The sequence below is a fragment of the Heptranchias perlo genome, chromosome 4, assembly GCF_035084215.1.
Source record: "Heptranchias perlo isolate sHepPer1 chromosome 4, sHepPer1.hap1, whole genome shotgun sequence".
NCBI classification, from domain to species: domain Eukaryota; kingdom Metazoa; phylum Chordata; class Chondrichthyes; order Hexanchiformes; family Hexanchidae; genus Heptranchias; species Heptranchias perlo.
Genome location: NC_090328.1, coordinates 33,660,414 through 33,681,177, shown reverse-complemented (window position 1 = coordinate 33,681,177; position 20,764 = coordinate 33,660,414). Strand labels below are relative to the sequence as shown.

The following is a 20,764-nucleotide window of genomic DNA, read 5'->3' as shown; positions in this document are numbered from 1 at the left end:
TTATTTCTCTCAATAAGAAATATGGTAGTAACAGAAAGCCTTTCTAACACAGCCACAAGGAGTCATCTATAAAATACACATGCTAATTTCAACAGTTGTTTTGGGACAGTCGAAAGGTAGCTCTGACTCAGAATGGAGAATTTGCAGGGATGGGGCCTAGTTCCAAATAGAGAGTGGGGTGTTGTGGCAGCAATCACAGAGTGAATCAAGGGAGAGGATGTATTCAGACAATATGCAAAACCAGCTACAAGTAAAAGCCATACTCAATCTCATTGATCAGGAAAACCCTCCTAAATTCTTTGTAGTACAGCTTGTTTTCCAATTCAAAACCTTAAGTTATACTTTTGGTACAGGAAGCAATTTGTTTCTATTTCTCAAGTGCTGCATTGCAGCAAATGATGAGTCATGGGGAAAGGGGCTGAGGATGAGCCTGAGGAAAAACAGCAATGTCGTTTTATATTAGAAATCAGGTGCACTATTGGGGGGGGGGGGGTCAGGAAAGGGCAGGAGTTTGATGAAATGCAAATGGCTTGCAATACGATTTCAGTGAAGTCTCTGTAAAACACTGCTTTTTAATAATAGTGGGTTTGCCTCTAACTCCATTGCAACATCAACCCTTGTTTAAAAGTGCTCAGGGTGTCCCTAATCTGTCGTTGATTTGAATGTTGAGAGACCTACATGCACGCTCTAAACATTTAAATTCTATCCATATGGAAGAGAAATTCTGTGTCACTTGCTTACAGGCATATACAGTACTCCCTCCTAGGCAGGAGAATTCCAGTCGGAGCCAGGCGGTATGAACAGGCTACTGCCAGGCTGGAACAGATGCTGCAGCCACTGTTCTCAACAGCAGTAACTGCAGTATAAATGTTACGATACGTTTCCCTCTAGAAGAAATACTGCAGTATTATTTTTTTCTTCCCAAAATATTTCTTCCCTCATGCATGGAAGAAGAGTTGGTCCATTTTGAGCTTAATCAGGAAGAGAAATGCTGTTTCGGCTCCTCTGATGATTTAATCAAATGGGTAAATGGTATGGTACTCAGTGATACAGACTATGAATGTCTCAGGTCAGAGCTGAATTTGCTGATTTCAGCGAGGACAGAAGTAGGGCACTACATTTGGTCTGAGTCCCTTAACTAAGGAAGGAAGGGGGAATAAAGTACCAGGACTCTCACTCCTAGGAGGTCATTTTAACCCGGAGCCAGGAAGGGGGGCGGGGGGAGGGTTGAATCGCGGACAGGAAATCCTGAAGTACGATTTTGACGTAAGGACGTCTTTTATATTTTTTGATGGTTTGCCGTCCGACTGGCCGGCTTCAGTCAGACAGGAGCAGAGCAAGGAAGAGGACGTGAAAAGGTAAGTCTTCAGGTAAGTCTTTCATTGTATGGATTAGGGGGAGGGGGAGGGGGAGGCATGGGTGGGCATGGGGGTCACAGGGGGGAGGGGGAGTCAATCATCGGAGGAGTCAGTCATGGGGGGAGGGATCGGGGGTCAGTCACCGGTGTGGGGGGGAAAGGAGGATCGAGGGTCATCGTTGTGACCCGCAATTGGGGGGGGGGGGGGGGGGAAAAGAGATCGGGGCTCAGCAATCGTTGCGGGGGGGGGGGGGGGGGGGGGGGTAGCTGCAGGTCGGTTTGTTGGGCCTGGGGGAAGCTGTGCCAGAAAGGCACTTACCTGCAGTTTCGAGCCTTCTCGCCTCCTTTCGCGTGGCATGAAGGAGAAGGCCCTGGAATCCCGGCCTTCGGGTTGAAATCGAAAAACCTTTGACAATGGAGGGCCGCAGCCTCCTTGAAAGGTTTAAGTGACCAACCCACCTCCTGGGAGCGGTTTGGTTGCCTGACCCTCATCCTACCCCGGTGAAAACCGGAAATAAGTGGGTTGGAGGCGGGTCTGAAATTGATGCGATTTTCAATGCCCCCCCCACTCCCAACCCACCCGTTTTTCAAAGTTAAATTTCTGCCCCTCATCACTATCCAGTAAGCTGTGCTGGAAAGTCAGTGAGTTATCCACTAACATATTAAGGATCTAAGGTTATTTTGAATTGCATGCTGTCAGTATATGCAACGTCTGGTTCCCTCTCACTGCAATGGCTGAATGACTATATCTGAATCAGTCAATAGAGCAATGGGAACCTGGTTTCTTTCAAAAATTTTTTTAAAAAGATAACATTTCTTCATGTCTCTCATAAGAGATGGCTCGATCTTAAGCCCTTTATCTATAATAAAAACCCTACGTTACTGAAATATCTCAAAGTGCTTCACACAATTAGTTACTTTTGGAGTGCAATGACTGTTATGTATGGAAATGTAGCAGCCATGTCCCACAAACAATAAATGCGACGAATGAACAGCTAATCTGTGTTTTTGAAAGAAATAACCTTCATATAGATACTTAAACTTACAAGCAAAATATAAACAGGCACAATAAACAGAGTCAAATTTCCAGCACTACTTCTTTGATTCATAGAATGGTTACAGCATGGAAGGAGGCCATTTGGCCCATCGAGTCCATGCCGGCTCTATGCAAGAGCAATCTCCTCGCAACCTTCTCTGTTGCAAGGAGTACAACCCCAGATTCTCCAGTCTATCCACGTAACTAAAGTCCCTAATCCCTGGAATTGTTCTAGTAAATCTCTTCTGCACCCTCTCTAAGGCTTTCACATCTTTCCTAAAGTGCGATGCCCAGAACTGGACACAATACTCCAGTTGTGGCTGAACCAGTGTTTTATAAAGGTTCATCATGACTTCCATACTTTTGTACTCTATGCCTCTATTTATAAAGCCCAGGATCCCGTATGCTTTTTTAATTGCTTTCTCAACCTGCCTTGCCACCTTCAACGATTTGTGCACATAAACCCCAAGATCTCTCTGTTCCTGTACCCCTTTTAGAATTGTGCCCTCTAGTTTATATTGCCTCTCCTTGTTCTTCCTACTGAAATGTATCACTTCGCATTTTTCTGTGTTAAATTTCATCTGCCACGTGTCCGCCCATGCCACCAGCCTATCTAGATCCTCTTGAAGTCTATCACGATCCTCCTCAATGTTTACTACCCTTCCAAGTTTTGTGTCATCTGCAATTTTGAAATTGTGCCCTGTACACCCAAGTCCAAGTCATTAATATATATCAAGAAAAGCAGTGGTCCCAGCACTGACCCCTGGGGAACACCACTGCACACCTCCCTCCAGTCCGAAAAACAACCGTTCACCACTATTCTCTGTTTCCTGTCACTTAGCCAATTCTGTATCCATGTTGCTACTGCCCCCTTTATTTCATCTTGATGATAAGCCTACCATGCAGCACTTTATCAAATGCCTTTTGAAAGTCCATATACACATCAAAACTGCATTGCCCTCATCTACCCTCTTTATTACCTCATCAAAAAACTCTATCCGGTTTGTTAAACACAATTTGCCTTTAACAAATCCATGCTGGCTTTCCCTAATCAATCCACACTCGTCCAAGTGACTTAATTCTGTCCCGGATTATCGTTTCTAAAAGTTTCCCCACCACTGAGGTTAAACTGACTGGCCTATAGTTACGGGGTTTATCCTTACACCCTTTTTTGAACAAGGGTGTAACATTTGCAATTCTCCAGTCCTCTGACACCACCCACGTATCTACGGATGTTTGGAAGATTATGGCCAGTACCTCCGCAATTTCCACCCTTACTTCCCTCAGCAACCTAGGATGCATCCCACCCAGACTGGGTGACTTATCTACTTTAAGTACAGCTAGCCTTTCTAATACCTCCTCTTTATCAATTTTTAGCTCATCCAGTATCTCAACTGCATTTTTCTTTACGAGATTCTGGCAGCATCTTCTTCCTTGGTAAAGACAGATGCAAAGTACTCATTTAGTACCTCGGCCATCCCCTCTGCCTCTATGAGTAGATCTCCTTTATGGTCCCTAATCGGCCCCACCCCTCCTCTTACTACCTATTTACTGTTTACATGCCTGTAGAAGACTTTTGGATTCCCTTTTATGTTGGCCGCCAGTCTATTCTCTTACTCTCTCTTTGCCCCTCTTATTTCCTTTTTCACTTCCCCTATGAACTTTCTACATTCTGCCTGGTTCTCACTTGTGTTATCAACTTGACATCTGTCAGACACCCCTTTTATCCGTTCCATCTTACTCACTATCTCTTTTGTCATCCAGGGAGCTCTGGCTTTAGTTGCCCTACCTTTCTGCCTAGACTATCTGAACCATCTCCTCTTTAAAGGCTGTCCACTGTTCAATTACAGTTTTGCCTACCAATCTTTGATTCCAATTTACCCGGGCCAGATCTGTTCTCATCCCATTGAAAGTGGCCCTCCTCCAATTGAATATTTTTACTTTAGAGTGGTCTGTGTCCTTTTCCATAGCTATTCTAAACCTTATGATACTATGATCACTGCTCCCTAAATGCTCCCTCACTGACACTTGCTCCACTTGGCCCGCCTCATTCCCTAGAACCAAGTCCAGCAATGCCTCCTTCCTCGGAAAAGTACTGGTCAAGAAAGTTATCCTGAACAGATTTCAAAAAAGATTCAGTCAACAAATATTTGGACCTTCATTTCGCTAAATATTTTTACATATGTGGCCATTAATGTGAGAAATGGAACATTTCACCACCTCATCAGTGACATCATCGACAACACACAGGTCAGGTAGAGCACAGGTGAGATGAAAAGGTCCCACCTCAAACTTTCCTTTTGTTGATATGTGTATTTACATCAAGGAAAGCAAGAGTGTGGGGCGGCAGAGTAACCATTGTATGTAGACTGTTAGTTCACTGCACTTACTGAATGATTATCTTCAATTTCCTTTCACAGAAGAATGTGGTGTTGGTTGACATGCTCAAGACAGCGCATAATCTAGAAGGGGAGGGGGAAGATGACTTCTCCCATTCGCTATTTGTGGTGAGATTAGGAACATAAGAACAGAAGTAGGCCATTCAGCCCCTCAAGCCATTCAATTAGATCATGGCAGATCTGTATTTCAACTCCATTTACCTGCCTTGAGATAAAGGCTAAAATTCCATTAGCCTTTTAAATTAATTTTTGTACCTGTCTACTAGCTTTTAGCGATTTCTGTTCATGGACCCCTAAAACCCTCTGCTCCTCCACAGTTCCTAGCTTCTTACCATTTAGAAAATAGAAAGTGAGTGAAAATGTATCCTATATACACATGAATAGAATTTTGCAAACAAATAGCAAACAGAAAAATATTTCCATCATGGTTTCATTAACAATGAATTCAGGACCTCCACAGTGAAGTACATAGTGTGATCAATCTCATCAGTTTTCAAGCAGGCAGACAAGCAGGAAGAACGAAATCTGGGGGAGGGAAAGAGGAGAGTCTTTACACCAGCAGTCTCAACCAGCGAACACTTGGTCTCTAACAACCGATTGATGCAGACCACAGTCCGTTTACATGCATTCTAAGCCATGGAGAATGCTGTGGAGACAGGAAGTGCCAGAACGGGAGAATGAAGGAGAAAAACCAGGTCAGAATTTTCAGATGTATCCCAAAACACCAATAGAAAATGAAGACAAAATTATTTTGCTCAGTATTTCCATAAAATGCAGTACCACTAGGTCCATCAGCTAAACACAGAAAATATAATCAAAATACTGCCTTGCAACTCAATGATAGTTATGCAACATCCTACACATTGGAGGCCTGTAACAGTGATGTTATTAGCAACATTAACATGGATTCTCCATTTATAGAAAGCCTAGCAACTCTATTCATGAAATATAACAATTAATAAATAAATGGCACAAAAACAGTGGATTTTAAATATTCTATATTGGTTTTAAAAGTACATTTTGATATATTCAGATATAGACAGGCACACATGTACATATATATATTAAAATATAATGGATATATACATTTGTATTGGTTCACAAGCAAGGAGTGTCATTGGAATCTGAAATTACGATAGGCTGAGCATACTGAGCAGACTGATGGGGTGAGTGGTTGCTATGGTGACTCAGTGATGAAATTTCCTCCAGCGCCCTGCTAAGTGCTAATGCAGCTCCAATGGAGTTTGATTTATATCAGCTGCATGAATCAAACCTGCTTTAATATCAAAAATTCAGAAAGTTCACTATGTTGTGTTATAGGATTATAGGTTTTCAGTGAGCACAGCTTTCTGCTTCATAATATGGCCTACTGCAGATGAAAGTACAGTGCTTTAAACATATCTAATCATTTAACTTCACCAGTCAGGAAATAGCCATATAATTACTAGTAAATGTTCCAACACCTCCCTAGACCTGGCATCAGACCAGTTAAATCCTTTGTCATACTAATACTATATTCCAATTATTTTACATAAAGTTACTATTGGAAGATTTGACACAGCAAAACTTTCAATGGTGCAGTGATCTAACGCTTAAACATTTTTAGTCCTGAAGCTTTAAGTTTCTGAATCTCCTCTTAGTCAGTGCTGCTGATGACCTATGGAACAGCTACCATCTGAAATGCTACAGCAATCTCATTTTATTTTGAAAACAGCACTGAGGCAAATAAGACTCTCTTGTCTTTAAAAAAAAACACCTGCACAAACATTAATGTTGTTCCTGTGTAGTGAAGTATGGGATGGAGGTAGCGTTCTAAGAAAGCAATGTACTATGTTAGACACCTATGGTTAGCACTGTACAAGGCAATGCATCCCTTATCTATACGACACCCCTTAAACCTAATAGTAAAAGAACATCGCAGAAATAAACACCAGCTAATGTATTAAATGTGTTGAGGCTGCACAATCCAAATAACCATTTATTACCATTATATGGACTGTTTTCATAAGGCTGGTAAGTCAGTCCGGCTGTGGTTTCAATGTGTTGAGAACAATATCAAATAACTTGTATGTGAGCAACATACTGGCTTGAGGAGAAAGAAAATGATTTTCAATGTACCTGGGGCCAAGTGTTTGATATTTGATGGCTTACTGGTATATTTCCATAATTTTAAGAGGCTCACATGTCTCAATTATTGACTCTAGATTTCAGAACTAGTCTTTCACAATGGGTGAGATCACTGAAAATGAAGTCGCAAAGCTGAATAAAAGCTTGGGGCAATTTTTCCTAAACTAATGATCATTCTAAACTTATCCATGTGTTCTGAGATGTCTCTTGGTACATAGTATGTGCCAACAAAATGTAAGTAGTGGTTATACGTTCCTTTATTGGTTAGAAAATACTAACAACTTAAAAAATGTTAGTTGATGAATATAGTGCCCACATTCTATATTCCGATGTAATGCAAATAAACAGAAGTATATTTTTGCAAAGCTGATGTAGTTTTAAAGCCGGTGAAGTTAGATAAATACGAGACCTAATTTTCTCGCAGGATCAAGCAGAATTACTAGTGTATTGTTAATCAATATTTCACCCATGTAATTCGATTTTTAACATCTAAATGATCGTGATGCATCTCATGCAGGGATTTTGCTAGTTTATTTTTAAAAGCTTAGAAATACTGGAACTAAAAATCTGTGTCCTATTAAATCCTACATGTAAAAAAAATTCTGAATCTTGATCATGTACATGCGAGTACACAGACAAGGTGCATTCTGCTGATCGTGAGCTTATCAAATGTTTCTACTTCCATAATCTTACTTTTGATGTTTTGTTTCAGCATGAACAAAATCAGTCTATTCTTTAAGCTTAGCTTAACCATTATTTCACATCAAAAAGCAACATCCAAAACTAGGAACTATTGTAAAGAATTAATATTTTCAACTGTATTGTTTGAAGTGCATGGATGAATCATGAAAGAAAAGTGCAAGTTATACATCTGAAATGAAGTGTGAATAAGGTCATCGACCTGAAACTTTAACTGTTTCTCTCTCCACAGATGCTGTCTGACTTGCTGAGTGTTTCCAGCATTTTCTGTTTTTATTTCAGATTTCCAGCATCCACAGTATTTTGCTTTTGTTTTTGTGTGAATAAGGACAGCAAAGAAAACACAGAAATGGATTTGGAGAAAACCAACCTGTGAGTTGTTAAATAAATATAACCTGAACAGTAAATTACATTAGGTGCAAATAACTTGCAATTTTTAAAATAAAAAATTTCTATTCACTTTCTTTTTTTCCCCCTGCCCTAAAGCACTGGCGTATGTTGGGACATGAGGCTTTAGTGCCTCTTCCAAGCAGGCAATCTTCTGTGTGTGAGCCTAGACAGTGAGGATAGGCAAGCTATTAAGACTGTGGGGTGTATCACAGACAAACCCAATCCTGTAGTCCCCGATGTTGTCATACACAAACACTTGTACATTTTATTTTTTCTCTAATTTGCATCTATGATGCTTAGCACTCATTTTCAAAGTTTCCTCTTTATTTCATCTTTAAACCTCATTGTCTTTCAATTATATTTAAGTTTTCTCCGTTCTAGGATTTTGATCACTCTCACCAATTTAATACGGCAACAGAGGAGGTTAAAAAAGAGCCATCAGCTGGGAAGGAGAGATGGAAGGGGACTGATTTATTAGTTGGGATTGTCTTGTCTAGGTAGCTTTTCAAAAAATAATCTGAAGTCTGAACTGTATAATTAAGCTTACATCTTAACATGCGATTGCAAGGCAGTATTTACTGAAGAGGCAACAGCCTTGTAGTCAGTCATTCACCACAGTTTAGATCTTGATAATGATCCTGGACATTATTTTCCCCTCTGCGTCAGTGACTGAAGTCAAAGAAGAGGACAGAGGTGTGAAGCAAATCTAAACCGATTCCTGGCAATATTTATGTACTCAGACTTGGCAGTGTGTCAATGAGTTTCCTGGTTCAATGATTGAAACTATTTCTGTAAAAATGTCCTTGGGCTTTCATTCATATCCTCACAGCAAAAGTTTGAGAGTAGGCTTCTCATTTTAAATTTTTGTTGCTGAATTTTCGTGCTCATCAACATGAGGGATATCACTTCTTGCCACTTTATCTACCCAGTATCAGCGTGAAGTACTCCTAGTTCCGGTATTACATAGGCCAAGAGCAGAGATGCCAACTTGCTGTAATTAGAAGAGACTTCAAGTTTTTATTTAAAATCCAACTCTCTCTCTGAGTTTTCTTGAAGTTTTTCCAAGTTTCCAATTTAAAATACTAGGCATGTGCAGAGGAGGTTTGAAATGGATGACTTTTATCCCATTGATCTCGGCCTGACTCTGCATACTCTCACCCTGACTCCCACCTCATCGGAGTCTCTCACTCTAAATGCTTCCAAAGTACAAAGTTCTAAATGTAACTTCAGCTCTAGACTGCAAAGATTAAACAGCATAAGAAAAAAAGTGATTAATTTTCTTCTTTTAAGGTAACTTATTTTGTTAGATGGCATTTCTTTCTTACTGGCAATCTCAACATTCCTTGCCAAAAAGTTGCAAGAGAAAATAGCAAAGATTAAGTAAGCCACCACACCAACAACAACTTGCATTTATATAGCGCCGTTAACTTAGTAAAAACATCCCAAAGTGCTTCACAGGGGCATTTTCAGTCAAATTTTGACACCGAGCCACATAAAAAGATACTGGACAGGTGACCAAAAGCTTGGTCAAAGAGGTAGGTTTTAAGGTGCGACTACCTGTATAACCCTCCAGCAGCGGAGAGGCTAGACAATAACAAACAAGTGGCATGAGCAGATACTTGGTCATTCAGCACAACCTCAATCCACCTGCAGCTGATGGAAACTTTCTAACAGTAAATTAAAGCGACCATGCATACAACGCCCAACTGACCAACGTGCTCCTTGTTGCTTCTTTGAGAAATACGCAATCAACAGTAGGTGGCAGGAAACAAAATGAGCAAGCCTGTCCTTCCCCTGTAAGTACAACACAAATCATGTAACACTGAGGCAGACAGTAGGACAAAAATAGGCCTATTACAGAATCATTTCTGCACCTTTCACGACTGAAGCAAGTCAAAAAAGTGGATGTTGTAGGGAATTACCGAGATCCTATTGTTCTTGGTATTTAGACTGCACAACCTTTCCTTTCTCATAAATAAATCATTGAAAATATTTAACTGCTAATTAAGCTATTTTAAATTTTCCTCACTGTGTGGCAAACAGAAATTAGACAGTTAGAGGATTGTAAAATATGTCTTGGAGGGGGGAGGGGCGGGGAGAAGAGAAATGAGACAAAACATTAAAATTATGAAGAGGCAAGGACAAGAAGATTTTGGCACTTCCTTTTCTGACTGGTCAGGTTGGTTTTTACATGGAATGTACAGCACAGAAACAGGCCATTCGGCCCAACTGGTTCATGCTGGTGAGCATGGAACAGAACAATGTACTGTTTGTTCACAGTCCTGCTCTCTGCAAGAAAATGTACTTACTTGTAAAGATAGTATTCGGCCTGCTCAACCTCTTCCCTTGAAGAAATGTTGTCGATAAACTATAAAAATAAAACAATGTGTGAATTTAAAGTATTTATGCTTTGCTATAAAATCAGCAATTGTTACTTTATCAATTCAGCATGTTATGCAATACAAAAGACATATGGTGATAGCCATTTAGATCACACTAACTAATAATTCCACCATCAAAAGTAGTCATTTTTTATTGCTATTATTAGATACGGAAAATTTAAGGTAAATCAAAGCTACTGCGTAAAACAACAGTAGCCTTGTTGTAGAGGTTTGAAGCAGGTCCGGGCACGGGGGAATGGGTGGGCATAGGTTGGCATGGGGGTCGTGAGTCATGGGGGGAGGGATCGGGGGTCAGTCACGGGTGGGGGATGTCGGGATGGGGGGGGGGGGTCAATGCGGGGGTCAGTGATCATTGAGGGGGAGGATCGGAGCGGGGGGGAGGGAGGATCGGAGCGGGGGGGAGGGAGGATCGGAGCGGGGGGGAGGGAGGATCGGAGCGGGGGGGAGGGAGGATCGGAGCGGGGGGGAGGGAGGATCGGAGCGGGGGGGAGGGAGGATCGGAGCGGGGGGGAGGGAGGATCGGAGCGGGGGGGAGGGAGGATCGGAGCGGGGGGGAGGGAGGATCGGAGCGGGGGGGAGGGAGGATCGGAGCGGGGGGGAGGGAGGATCGGAGCGGGGGGGAGGGAGGATCGGAGCGGGGGGGAGGGAGGATCGGAGCGGGGGGGAGGGAGGATCGGAGCGGGGGGGAGGGAGGATCGGAGCGGGGGGGAGGGAGGATCGGAGCGGGGGGGAGGGAGGATCGGAGCGGGGGGGAGGGAGGATCGGAGCGGGGGGGAGGGAGGATCGGAGCGGGGGGGAGGGAGTATCGGAGCGGGGGGGAGGGAGGATCGGAGCGGGGGGGAGGGAGGATCGGAGCGGGGGGGAGGGAGGATCGGAGCGGGGGGGAGGGAGGATCGGAGCGGGGGGGAGGGAGGATCGGAGCGGGGGGGAGGGAGGATCGGAGCGGGGGGGAGGGAGGATCGGAGCGGGGGGGAGGGAGGATCGGAGCGGGGGGGAGGGAGGATCGGAGCGGGGGGGAGGGAGGATCGGAGCGGGGGGGAGGGAGGATCGGAGCGGGGGGGAGGGAGGATCGGAGCGGGGGGGAGGGAGGATCGGAGCGGGGGGGGAGGGAGGATCGGAGCGGGGAGGAGGGAGGGAGTTTCGGAGCAGGTGGGGATGGAAAGAGGATCGGAGCGGGGATCGGAGTTGGCGGGTAGGAGGATTGGAGATGGTGGGGGGAGGGTGATTGGAGTTGGGGGGGCGGGGGGGAGGAGGTCGGCGATCGGGGGTCAGGTGTCCGCGATCGTTGGAGGGTCGGTACAGGTAGGCTTGTTGGGCCTGGGGGAAGCACTCCTGCTCCTCCGGGCCCTCAAGCTGTGCCTTCCTAGGCACCTACCCGTTAGTCCCTCGCCTTCTCACCTCCTTTCACGAGGCGTAAAACAGAAGGCAGGGAATTCCGCCCCCTCCCTCCGAGTTGAAATCGGGAAGTCCAGCAAAATGGAGGCCCGAAGCTTCCTTGAAAAGGTTTTAAGGCCCGACCCACCTCCTGGGAGCAGGTTGGTTGCCCGCCCCTCCATCTGCCCGGGTGAAAACCAAAAATGGGCAGGTTGGAGGCGGGTCTGAAATGGTGGCAACTTTCAATGTCCCCCCGCCCCCAACCCACCTGTTTTTCAATGTTAAAATTGAGCCCAAAGAATCTGCAAAGGGATATAAACAGGTTAAGTGAGTGGGCAAGAAGGTGGCAGATGGAGTATAATGTGGGCAAATGTGAGGTTATTCACTTCGGTAGGAAGAATAGAAAAACAGAATATTTGTTAAATGGTGAGAAGCTATCAAATGTTGGTGTTCAGAGAGATTTGGGTGTCCTTGTACACAAAACACAGAAAGTTAACATGCAGGTACAGCAAGCAATTAGGAAGGCAAATGGTAAGTTGGCCTTTATTACAAGGGGGTTGGAGTATAAGAGTAATGGAAGTTTTGCTACAATTGTATAGGGCTTTGGTGAGACCACATCTGGAGTACTGTGTACAGTTTTGGTTTCCTTACCTAAGGAAGGGGTGCAACGAAGGTTCACTAGATTGATTCCTGGGATGAATGCAAGGTGATACATTTTGGTAGGAAGAATGAGGAGAGCCAATATAAACTGAAGGGCGCAATTCTAAAAGGGTTCCAGGAACAGAGAGATCTGGGGGTTTATGTACATAAATCACTGAAGGTGGCAAGGCAGGTTGAGAAAGCGGTTAAAAAAACACACGGGATCCTGGGCTTTATAAATAGAGGCATAGAGTACAGACATAGAGTAAGGAAGTCATGATGAACCTTTATAAAACACTGGTTCGGCCACAGCTGGAGTATTGTGTCCAGTTCTGGGCACTGCATTTTAGGAAAGATGTGAAAGCCTTAGAGAGGGTGCAGAAGAGATTTACTAGAATGATTCCAGGGATGAGGGATTTTAGTTACATAGATGGACTGGAGAAGCTGGGGTTGTTCTCCTTGGAATAGAGACAGTTGTGAGGAGATTTGATAGAGGTATTCAAAACCATGAAGAGTCGAGACAGAGTAGATAGAGATAAACTGTTCCCATTGGCAGAAGGATCAAGAACCCGAAGACATAGATTTAAGGTGATTGGCAAAAGAACCAAAGGTGACATGAGGGAAAACTTTTTACACAGCAAGTGGTTAGGTTCTGGAATGCACTGCCAGAGTGGGTGGTGGATGCAGATGCAATCATGGCCTTCAAAAGGGAACTAGATAAGTACTTGAAAGGAAAAAAATTGCACGGCTATGGGGATCGGGTGGGGGAGTGGGATTAGCTGGATTGCTCTTGCATTGAGCTGGCACGGACTCGATGGGCCAAATGGCCTCCTTCCGTGCTGTAACCTTTCTATGATTCTTTGAGATGGTTGTCCTATGAGGAAAGATTGAGTAAAATGGGCCTATATTCTCTGGAGTTTCAAAGTATGAGAGGTGATCTTATTGAAACGTATAAAATTCTTAGAAGGTTTGACAGGGTACATGATGAGAGGCTTTTTCCCCTGGCAGAAGAGTCTAGACCTAGGGGGCATAGTCTGAGGATAAGGGGTCGGCCATTTAGGACTGATATGAGCAGGAATTTCTTCACTCAGAGGGTTGTGATGCTTTGGAATTCTCTGCCCCAAGGAGCTGTGGATATTCAGTCGCTGAATATATTCAAGGCTGAAATCGATAGATTTTTGAACTCTAGGGGAATCAAGGGATATGGGGATCGGGCGGGAAAGTGGAGTTGAGGTTGAAGATCAGCCATGATCTTATTGAATGGCGGAGCAGGCTCGAGGGGCCGTATAGCCGACTCCTGCTCCTATTTCTTATGTTCTTGAACTATCTTACTGTAAGAGCAACATAAAGAATAAATAATGAAATAATAAAAATCACATAGGATGTACAGCACAGAAACAGGCCATTCAGCCCAACAGGTCCATGTCAGTGTTTATGCTTCACACGAGCCTCCTCCCTCCCTACTTCATTTAACCAAATCAGCAAAATAAACCCGAGGGGGAAAAAAAAAGATTTCTCCAAAAGAAATCGTTCAGAGAATTGAAAATGTAGGCTCTGCTTATGTGCATCGGTTATTGCTTTATTAAGCTTTTTTATTTCATTTAGGCCTGCAGCAAGAAGACAAATTGCATCTCTTGAGTAATGGCAGTTTATCTGCAATGGGCAAGATCAAAAGGAAATAAAAGGATTGCATTCAACATTGTTGTGCCATGTACAGTCATAGGTATAGTTTTGAGACAAGTCAGTGTAGCACAGTGTCAGTAACACAGTCTAGTTTTAATTCAAATTATCTATCGAGTTGAAAATTTTGTAAAAAAAAATGAACCTGTTTTATTGAAATTACTTAATTCGAACACCTGGGTAATTCAATTTTGAAATAATAGGAGTAGACAGCGTGGCCTGACTTTCTGCGCAATTACTGCGTTGGCAGAAGTGAGGCAGACGGCCACATTTGCCAGCCCTGAGATAGCTCCCCAACCCTGGCCAGTTTTCTATCCCAGGGCTCATTACCATATTAGCAGTGGCTCCCTTTCCTCTATGTGGGAGTCGGGGGCAAGAAATGTGCAGCTGCAGATCCCAGGGATGTGCTGCTACAACAAAAAGAGGTGGCCAGAGCACTGCCTGCCAATCATTTCTTTTTTTTAAAAAAATGACAGGCAATCTCCCTATTACTTGATGGGATCCATGCCTAGCCCTGCCTAAAGAAGATCCCATTATTAAATCACCATCCCTAGCAACAAGTAAAAAATCATTATTGAGATATAGGGTCAAAGAAAGGAAGATTAAAGGAGAATCGTCCACTTCATTCTTGGCAATTCCCCTCATTAATGGCTGCTGTAGGGTTTTGCATGCTGTGGACTGTTTTTGGTGAGAGATTTAGATCAGAAGCAGAGCATTAATTTGAAATGATCTACTGGATCAAGAAAGAGAATAGTATTCAGGCTAGAAAGACAACATTTAATAATATGGGCTTGGAATTCTTCACACCACCAACTAATATTATTATAGCAAATAAACATAATTTAATTTGGTTCTTGCTCTCTCTCTTCACTGCCCCCAATAATTTAGTGTGTATCTTTGTAATTCTCCCTAGTTTTCCTTCAATGTTACAAATAATGCTTATTTCAGTACAATTTTTTCATCATGAGGATAAACTCAATACAGAAATCTATGGATAATACTGGATTATAGGTATTATGTCTTTAAACTAGCTTACATTTTTAGACCCAAAAACATGATCTTTTAAAAACAATCTATGCTTGTAGTGGAATCACAGAGGTAAGATTCAAAGAGGCTATTTTTAGAGTAGTTGTAAATCTATACTATTCTTTGATACATCAAATAGATATTATATATAATGTTAATAATACATGAAGCATGCCTTTATCAGTCTTACCCGTGCTATTGTTAAAGAGCTGACAGGAAGTTTCTTCTCATAGGTTATGTCCATTAGTGCAGCTAATTCCGCTGATTGAGAAGAAGCAGAATCATGTTTGATTATATGAAATTTTTATGAGAGGTATAAGCACACATATCAAAATAAAGGAGAAGCATTCTCGTGGAAAAGAACTAAAGTGTGTTAGTCTTTTGTTTCATCAGGCTAAAATTTTTTACCAGTATCACAACTACTGTTTTTGATTGAGATTATTTGTATTATATTTAATAAATACCCTGTAAGCTATAGAAAAATCTAGCAATATGCATAAACACCTTACATTATTTAAGAGGTAGCATCACTGCCCTTATGGAAAGATTTTTAAAACATAAATAGAAGGAATCCTTGACCTTTTTTGCTCAATCCTATTTAACAAAGGCCTTTGGCTGCTATTGAGCTAATCCTTAAAAAAGCCCATCAGTTCTCATTAATGAAGGCATTCAGTCAGTCAATATTCCAGCAAGGTTATAAAACGTTGTTCACAACATTATTTGTTCCAGCTTATACTCACATTCATTCAAAAGATAATGGACAATTTTCACCACAAACCTGGAGACATTCTTTCCACCTACCCTTTCAAAAAAAACTCAGAAGCAGCCTTATTTTTATGTTTGCAATCACGTTTTACAATTAAAGTGCATATGGATTCAAGCAAATTGTCCTTCAGGAAAAAAATAAATAAATTTCACGTGTTAAATGATATTCCAGGTGTGGCTGGAAATTCTTGGGAGAAAAAGGCGTGGTTCATTGGTGATTATTGGTAGAACAAAAGAAAAGAAACAGCAACGTCAACAAGCGCTGCATCATATTTTGGAATCTGGCAATGACCCATGTCGTATACATTTTTAAAGAAGTAAAAATTAGATGCAATAAATATTCCTCCGGGAAGAAACCCATACTGCCACCTGCTGTTCTTTTCCATTTCTCCAAAAACCCTTCACCTAAATCTATCATCCCCACATTATTCAGCCTGTTACGACTAAGGGATGCTTTATAAATTGTAAGGAATCTTACAACACCAGGTTATAGTCCAACAGTTTTATTTGAAAATCACAAGCTTTCAGGGGCTTTCTCCTTCGTACACCAATCTGTTAACAGCCATTAAATCACTAACCTTATCTCTCAAATTTCAGGAATATCTTCAAAATTAATATTTTGGAATGCTCATGTGCATCACTTCAATTTAAAATAAATTAAATTACCACACATATTCTAAGAGTACAAAGTGGTAGGATGAAAACTACTACATCATCTTCATTACTGGCCTATAAACAGATTCTAACTGATCAAATATTCAGCTTTACTGCTCTATTCTTAGTACATTGATTTATTTTACATTTTATGTCTGATCATTTGGTTGTGATGTAGCAAATTTTCTTATTACGGCTTATGCATGTTCTAAAAAAAAATCAGAGTTTTATAAAATCACAAAAATTTACAGCACTGAAGGAGGCCACTTGGCCCATTGTGTCCGTGCTGGCCGAAAAAGAGCTATCCAGCTTAATCCCACTTTCCAGCACTTGGTCCGTAGCCCTGTAGGTTACAACACTTCAATGTACATCCAAGTACTTTTTAAATAAGTTGAGAGTTTCTGCCTCTCACACCCTTTCAGGCAGTCAGTTCCAGATCCCCACTACTCTCTGGGTGAAAAAAATTCTCCTCAGCCCCCCTCTAATCCTTCTACCAATTACTTTAAATCTATGCCTCTTGGTCACTGACCCCTCTGCTAAGGGAAATAGGTCCTCCCTATCCACTCTATCTAGTCCCATCATAATTTTATATACCTCCCCTCAGCCTCCTTTGTTCCAAAGAAAACAACCCCAGCCTATCCAATCTTTTCTCATAGCGAAAATTCTCCAGCCCTGGCAACATCCTCGTAAATTCCCTCTGTACCCTCTCTAGAAATGTGGTGAGCAAAACTGTATGCAGTACACAAGCTGTGGCCCAACCAATGTTTTATACAGTTCTAGCATAACCTCCCTGCTCTTATATTCTATGCCTTTATAGATCAAATCTCAGTAAGATTGTAACATTAATCATTTAAAAATAATTTGTACTAAAGTTGCAATGTAAAAATAACCCTCAAAATGTGCTTCAATATAGTGAAACAATAGTGAACACTTCAGCAATTCTTCCATAATTTCCTCCTCCAGCTCGCTCTCAGTTCCAATCTGACCTAGCTGGTAGGAGCTGTCAGAGAACAACACAGCCTCTGATTTCTCCTCCCCCATGGGCAAGGCATAGCTTCCACTTGCCATGTCCCGCACAGACTGATGACTGAACAATCACTCCAGAACTGAAAGGGAAAGTCACAGCATAAAGTCCGACGGCAGTATTTTCACTAGCTTTACTTAACATATTGGAAGCAACACGTTAAAGGGAAAATTCTACTTAAACCAATACGCTTTCACAATGTGCAACGCACTTATTGTGTGACCTCTGAATTCATCCTTTCAAATTGATTCCACCGGTAGTACCATCGACTAATACTTCACCCTCGTGTCATATGTAAATCAAAATACTCTAAGTACCAACCACGTTTGGAAGGGCAGCTTTGATAACTGTACTGCTTGGGTACTTTCTCCCCCCCCCACAGTTCAGGTAGATACAGTACAAAAATTTCACACTTCAATGAATCCTAGCAATAACAACACAGGGGGTTGAAGGTAAAGGCGGAGTTTGACAAATACTGTACAAACAGCATGCTTCCATTTGAAGAACTGCAATTTAAACTTACTTTTCACTGACTATACTCTACATACACTAGGTAAATCTTATGAAAATCAGAGACCATGTTGTACTTGTTAGAAACCAGGTTAGAGCGACATTGAAAAAGACTTGGGAGAAAGGTCACCTATCCACCCTGTAAAACTGTAGTGTCTCCTAAGTGGCAGAAGAAATTCACCCAGAACTGAAGGAAAATAAAGTATAACCAGCCAATCTACACATCCCTTAGTAGAAAGGTTAAAAGATTACGGCTTGGTAAAATTACTCCTACTCGCTAGCAATACTACCGGGCAAAAATTGTACTTATAAATGTGGAAAGAATAAAGATGGAGGAATTCAATGTCTTACTATAATGTACTTAGGAAGCTTTCCAGCAACTTTTATGCATAGCGTCTCTGTTGTTCAGTTTAGTGTTTAGAAAAAAATGCTCTTTTTGGAGGGCTGAGTGGAGCCCTGTAAAATGTTCTGAGTCTCTAGAATCTGGCTTCAAGTTCAGCCCAGAATGATAACATGAAAGTCACCTCAGACAGCTTTTAAGGTTCCTAAGTGAAGTAAGTACAGGTAGTTTCAAACATGTTGCCAATGGGCTGGGTACATGATGCAAAGCTGCATTTTACAGATGTTAATATGATTGAACACAGTTGGTAGCAATTTGACTATTTCACTCAGACAGGCTTCAAGTCCAAAACAAAAAGTAAAATGTTACACTAATATAATATGGAGTGGTTTTCTGAGGTTGGACGTGTGAAGTTTGCTCGGGATTCATCTGTGGCGAACTCCAGAAGTGACTGTGCGGGGGCTGAAGGAGAAACAATTGCAAGATATGTGCTGGCTGCATTGGAACAGACTGAAAAACATAGGAGGAGGAGTAGGCCATATGGCCCCTCGAGCCTGCTCCGCCATTCAATAAGATCATGGCTGGTCTTCTACCTCAACTCCACTTTCCTGCCCTATCCCCATTTCACTTGATTCCCTTAGAGTCCAAAAATCTATCGATCTCAGTCTTGAACATACTCAATGCTTGAGTATCCTCAGCCCTCTGGGGTAGAGAGTTCCAAAGATTCACAACCCTCTGAGTGAAGACATTTTTTCTCATCTCAGTCCTAAATGGCCGACCTCTTATCTTGAGACTATGACTCCTAGTTCTAGACTCTTCAGCTAGAGGAAACAGCCTCTCAACATCTACCCTGTCAAGCCCTCTAGGAATTTAATACGTTTCAATAAGATCACCTCTCATTCTTCTAAACTCCTGGGATTAGAGGCCCATTCTACTCAATCTCTCCTCATAGGACAACCCTCTCATCCCAGGAATCAATCTAGTGAACCTTCGTTGCGCTCCCTCTAAGGCAAGTATATCCTTCCTTAGGTAAGGAGACCAAAACTGTACACAGTACACTAGGTGTGGCCTTACCAGAGCCCTATATAATTACAGCAAAACCTCCTGTACTCTTGAAGAAATTTGAACAGGGATTTTTGGGAGAGATGAGCATTGTGCTGGGAAGTAACAACACAGGACAGGATGGGGAGGTTAGAGATGTGGAGGGGACAGATGGGTCAAAGGTAGGCATTTTGAGCAGGGACCTGTAAGGCTGGCGTGGAGGATGAGCACGCCCATGGCCCACCTGGGCTCAAGGCTAGAGCAGAAACAACAATAACTTGTATTTATATAGCACCTTTAATGTTGTAAAATGTCCCAAGACGCTTCACAGTAGTATTATCAGACAAAATTTGACACCAAGCCACATAAGGAGATAGTAGGTCAGGTGACCAAAAGCTTGGTCAAAGAGGTAGGTTTTAAGGAGTGTCTTAAAGGAGGAGAGAGATTAGGGAGGCAGAGAGGTTTAGGGAGAGAATTCCAGAGCTTAGGACCTAGGCAGTTGATGGCAAGACTGCCAATGGAGGGGCAAAGTAAATCTTTGCCTCTCCATTGGCAAATAGAGGCCAGAATTGAAGGAACACAGAGTTCTTGGAGGGTTCTAGGGCTGGAGGAGGTTACGGAGATAGGGAGGAGCAAGTAAAAAAGATTTACTAGGATGCTACCGGGACTTGATGGTTTGACTTATAGGGAGAGGTTAGACAGACTGGGACTTTTTTCCCTGGAGAGTAGGAGGTTAAGGGGTGATCTTATAGAAGTCTATAAAATAATAGAGTTATACAGCACGGATAGAGGCCCTTCGGCCCATCGTGTCAAATGAGGGGCATAGATAAGGTAGATAGTGAAAATCTTTTCCCAAAGGTAGGGGAGTCTATAACGAGGGGGCATAGATTTAAGGTGAGAGGGGAGAGATACAAAAGGGTCCAGAGGGACAATTTTTTCACTCAAAGGGTGGTGAGTGTCTGGAACGAGCTGCCAGAGGCAGTAGTAGAGGCGGGTACAATTTTGTCTTTTAAAAAGCATTTGGACAGTTACATGGGTAAGATGGGTATAGAGGGATATGGGCCAAGTGCAGGAAATTGGGACTAGCTTAGTGGTATAAACTGGGCGACATGGACATGTTGGGCCGAAGGGCCTGTTTCCATGTTGTAACTTCTATGATTCTATATAAGTCCTGGAGAGATTTGAACACAAGAATGATAATTTTAAATTTGAGATGTTGTTGGACTGGGAGCCAATGTAGGTCAGCGAGCACAGGGGTGATGGGTAAATGAGACTTGGTGCGAGTCAGGATATGGGCAGCA

The 20,764-nt window shown here is 42.4% G+C and overlaps 1 protein-coding gene across 3 annotated transcripts in view; it reads right to left on the bottom strand.

The window, feature by feature from the left end:
- The window catches only part of mrps27 (mitochondrial ribosomal protein S27), a 71,709-nt gene that overhangs the window by 41,434 nt on the left and 9,511 nt on the right, over nucleotides 1-20,764 (bottom strand). For all 3 annotated transcript variants that reach the window (XM_067982743.1, XM_067982742.1, XM_067982744.1), the window contains exons 3-4: nucleotides 15,320-15,390; nucleotides 10,318-10,376 (exon numbers count right to left, since the gene is read on the bottom strand). In XM_067982743.1, coding sequence (XP_067838844.1) covers nucleotides 10,318-10,376; nucleotides 15,320-15,373 — 113 coding nt within the window. In that variant the 5' untranslated portion in view covers nucleotides 15,374-15,390. The remainder of the gene's footprint in view (nucleotides 1-10,317; nucleotides 10,377-15,319; nucleotides 15,391-20,764) is intronic.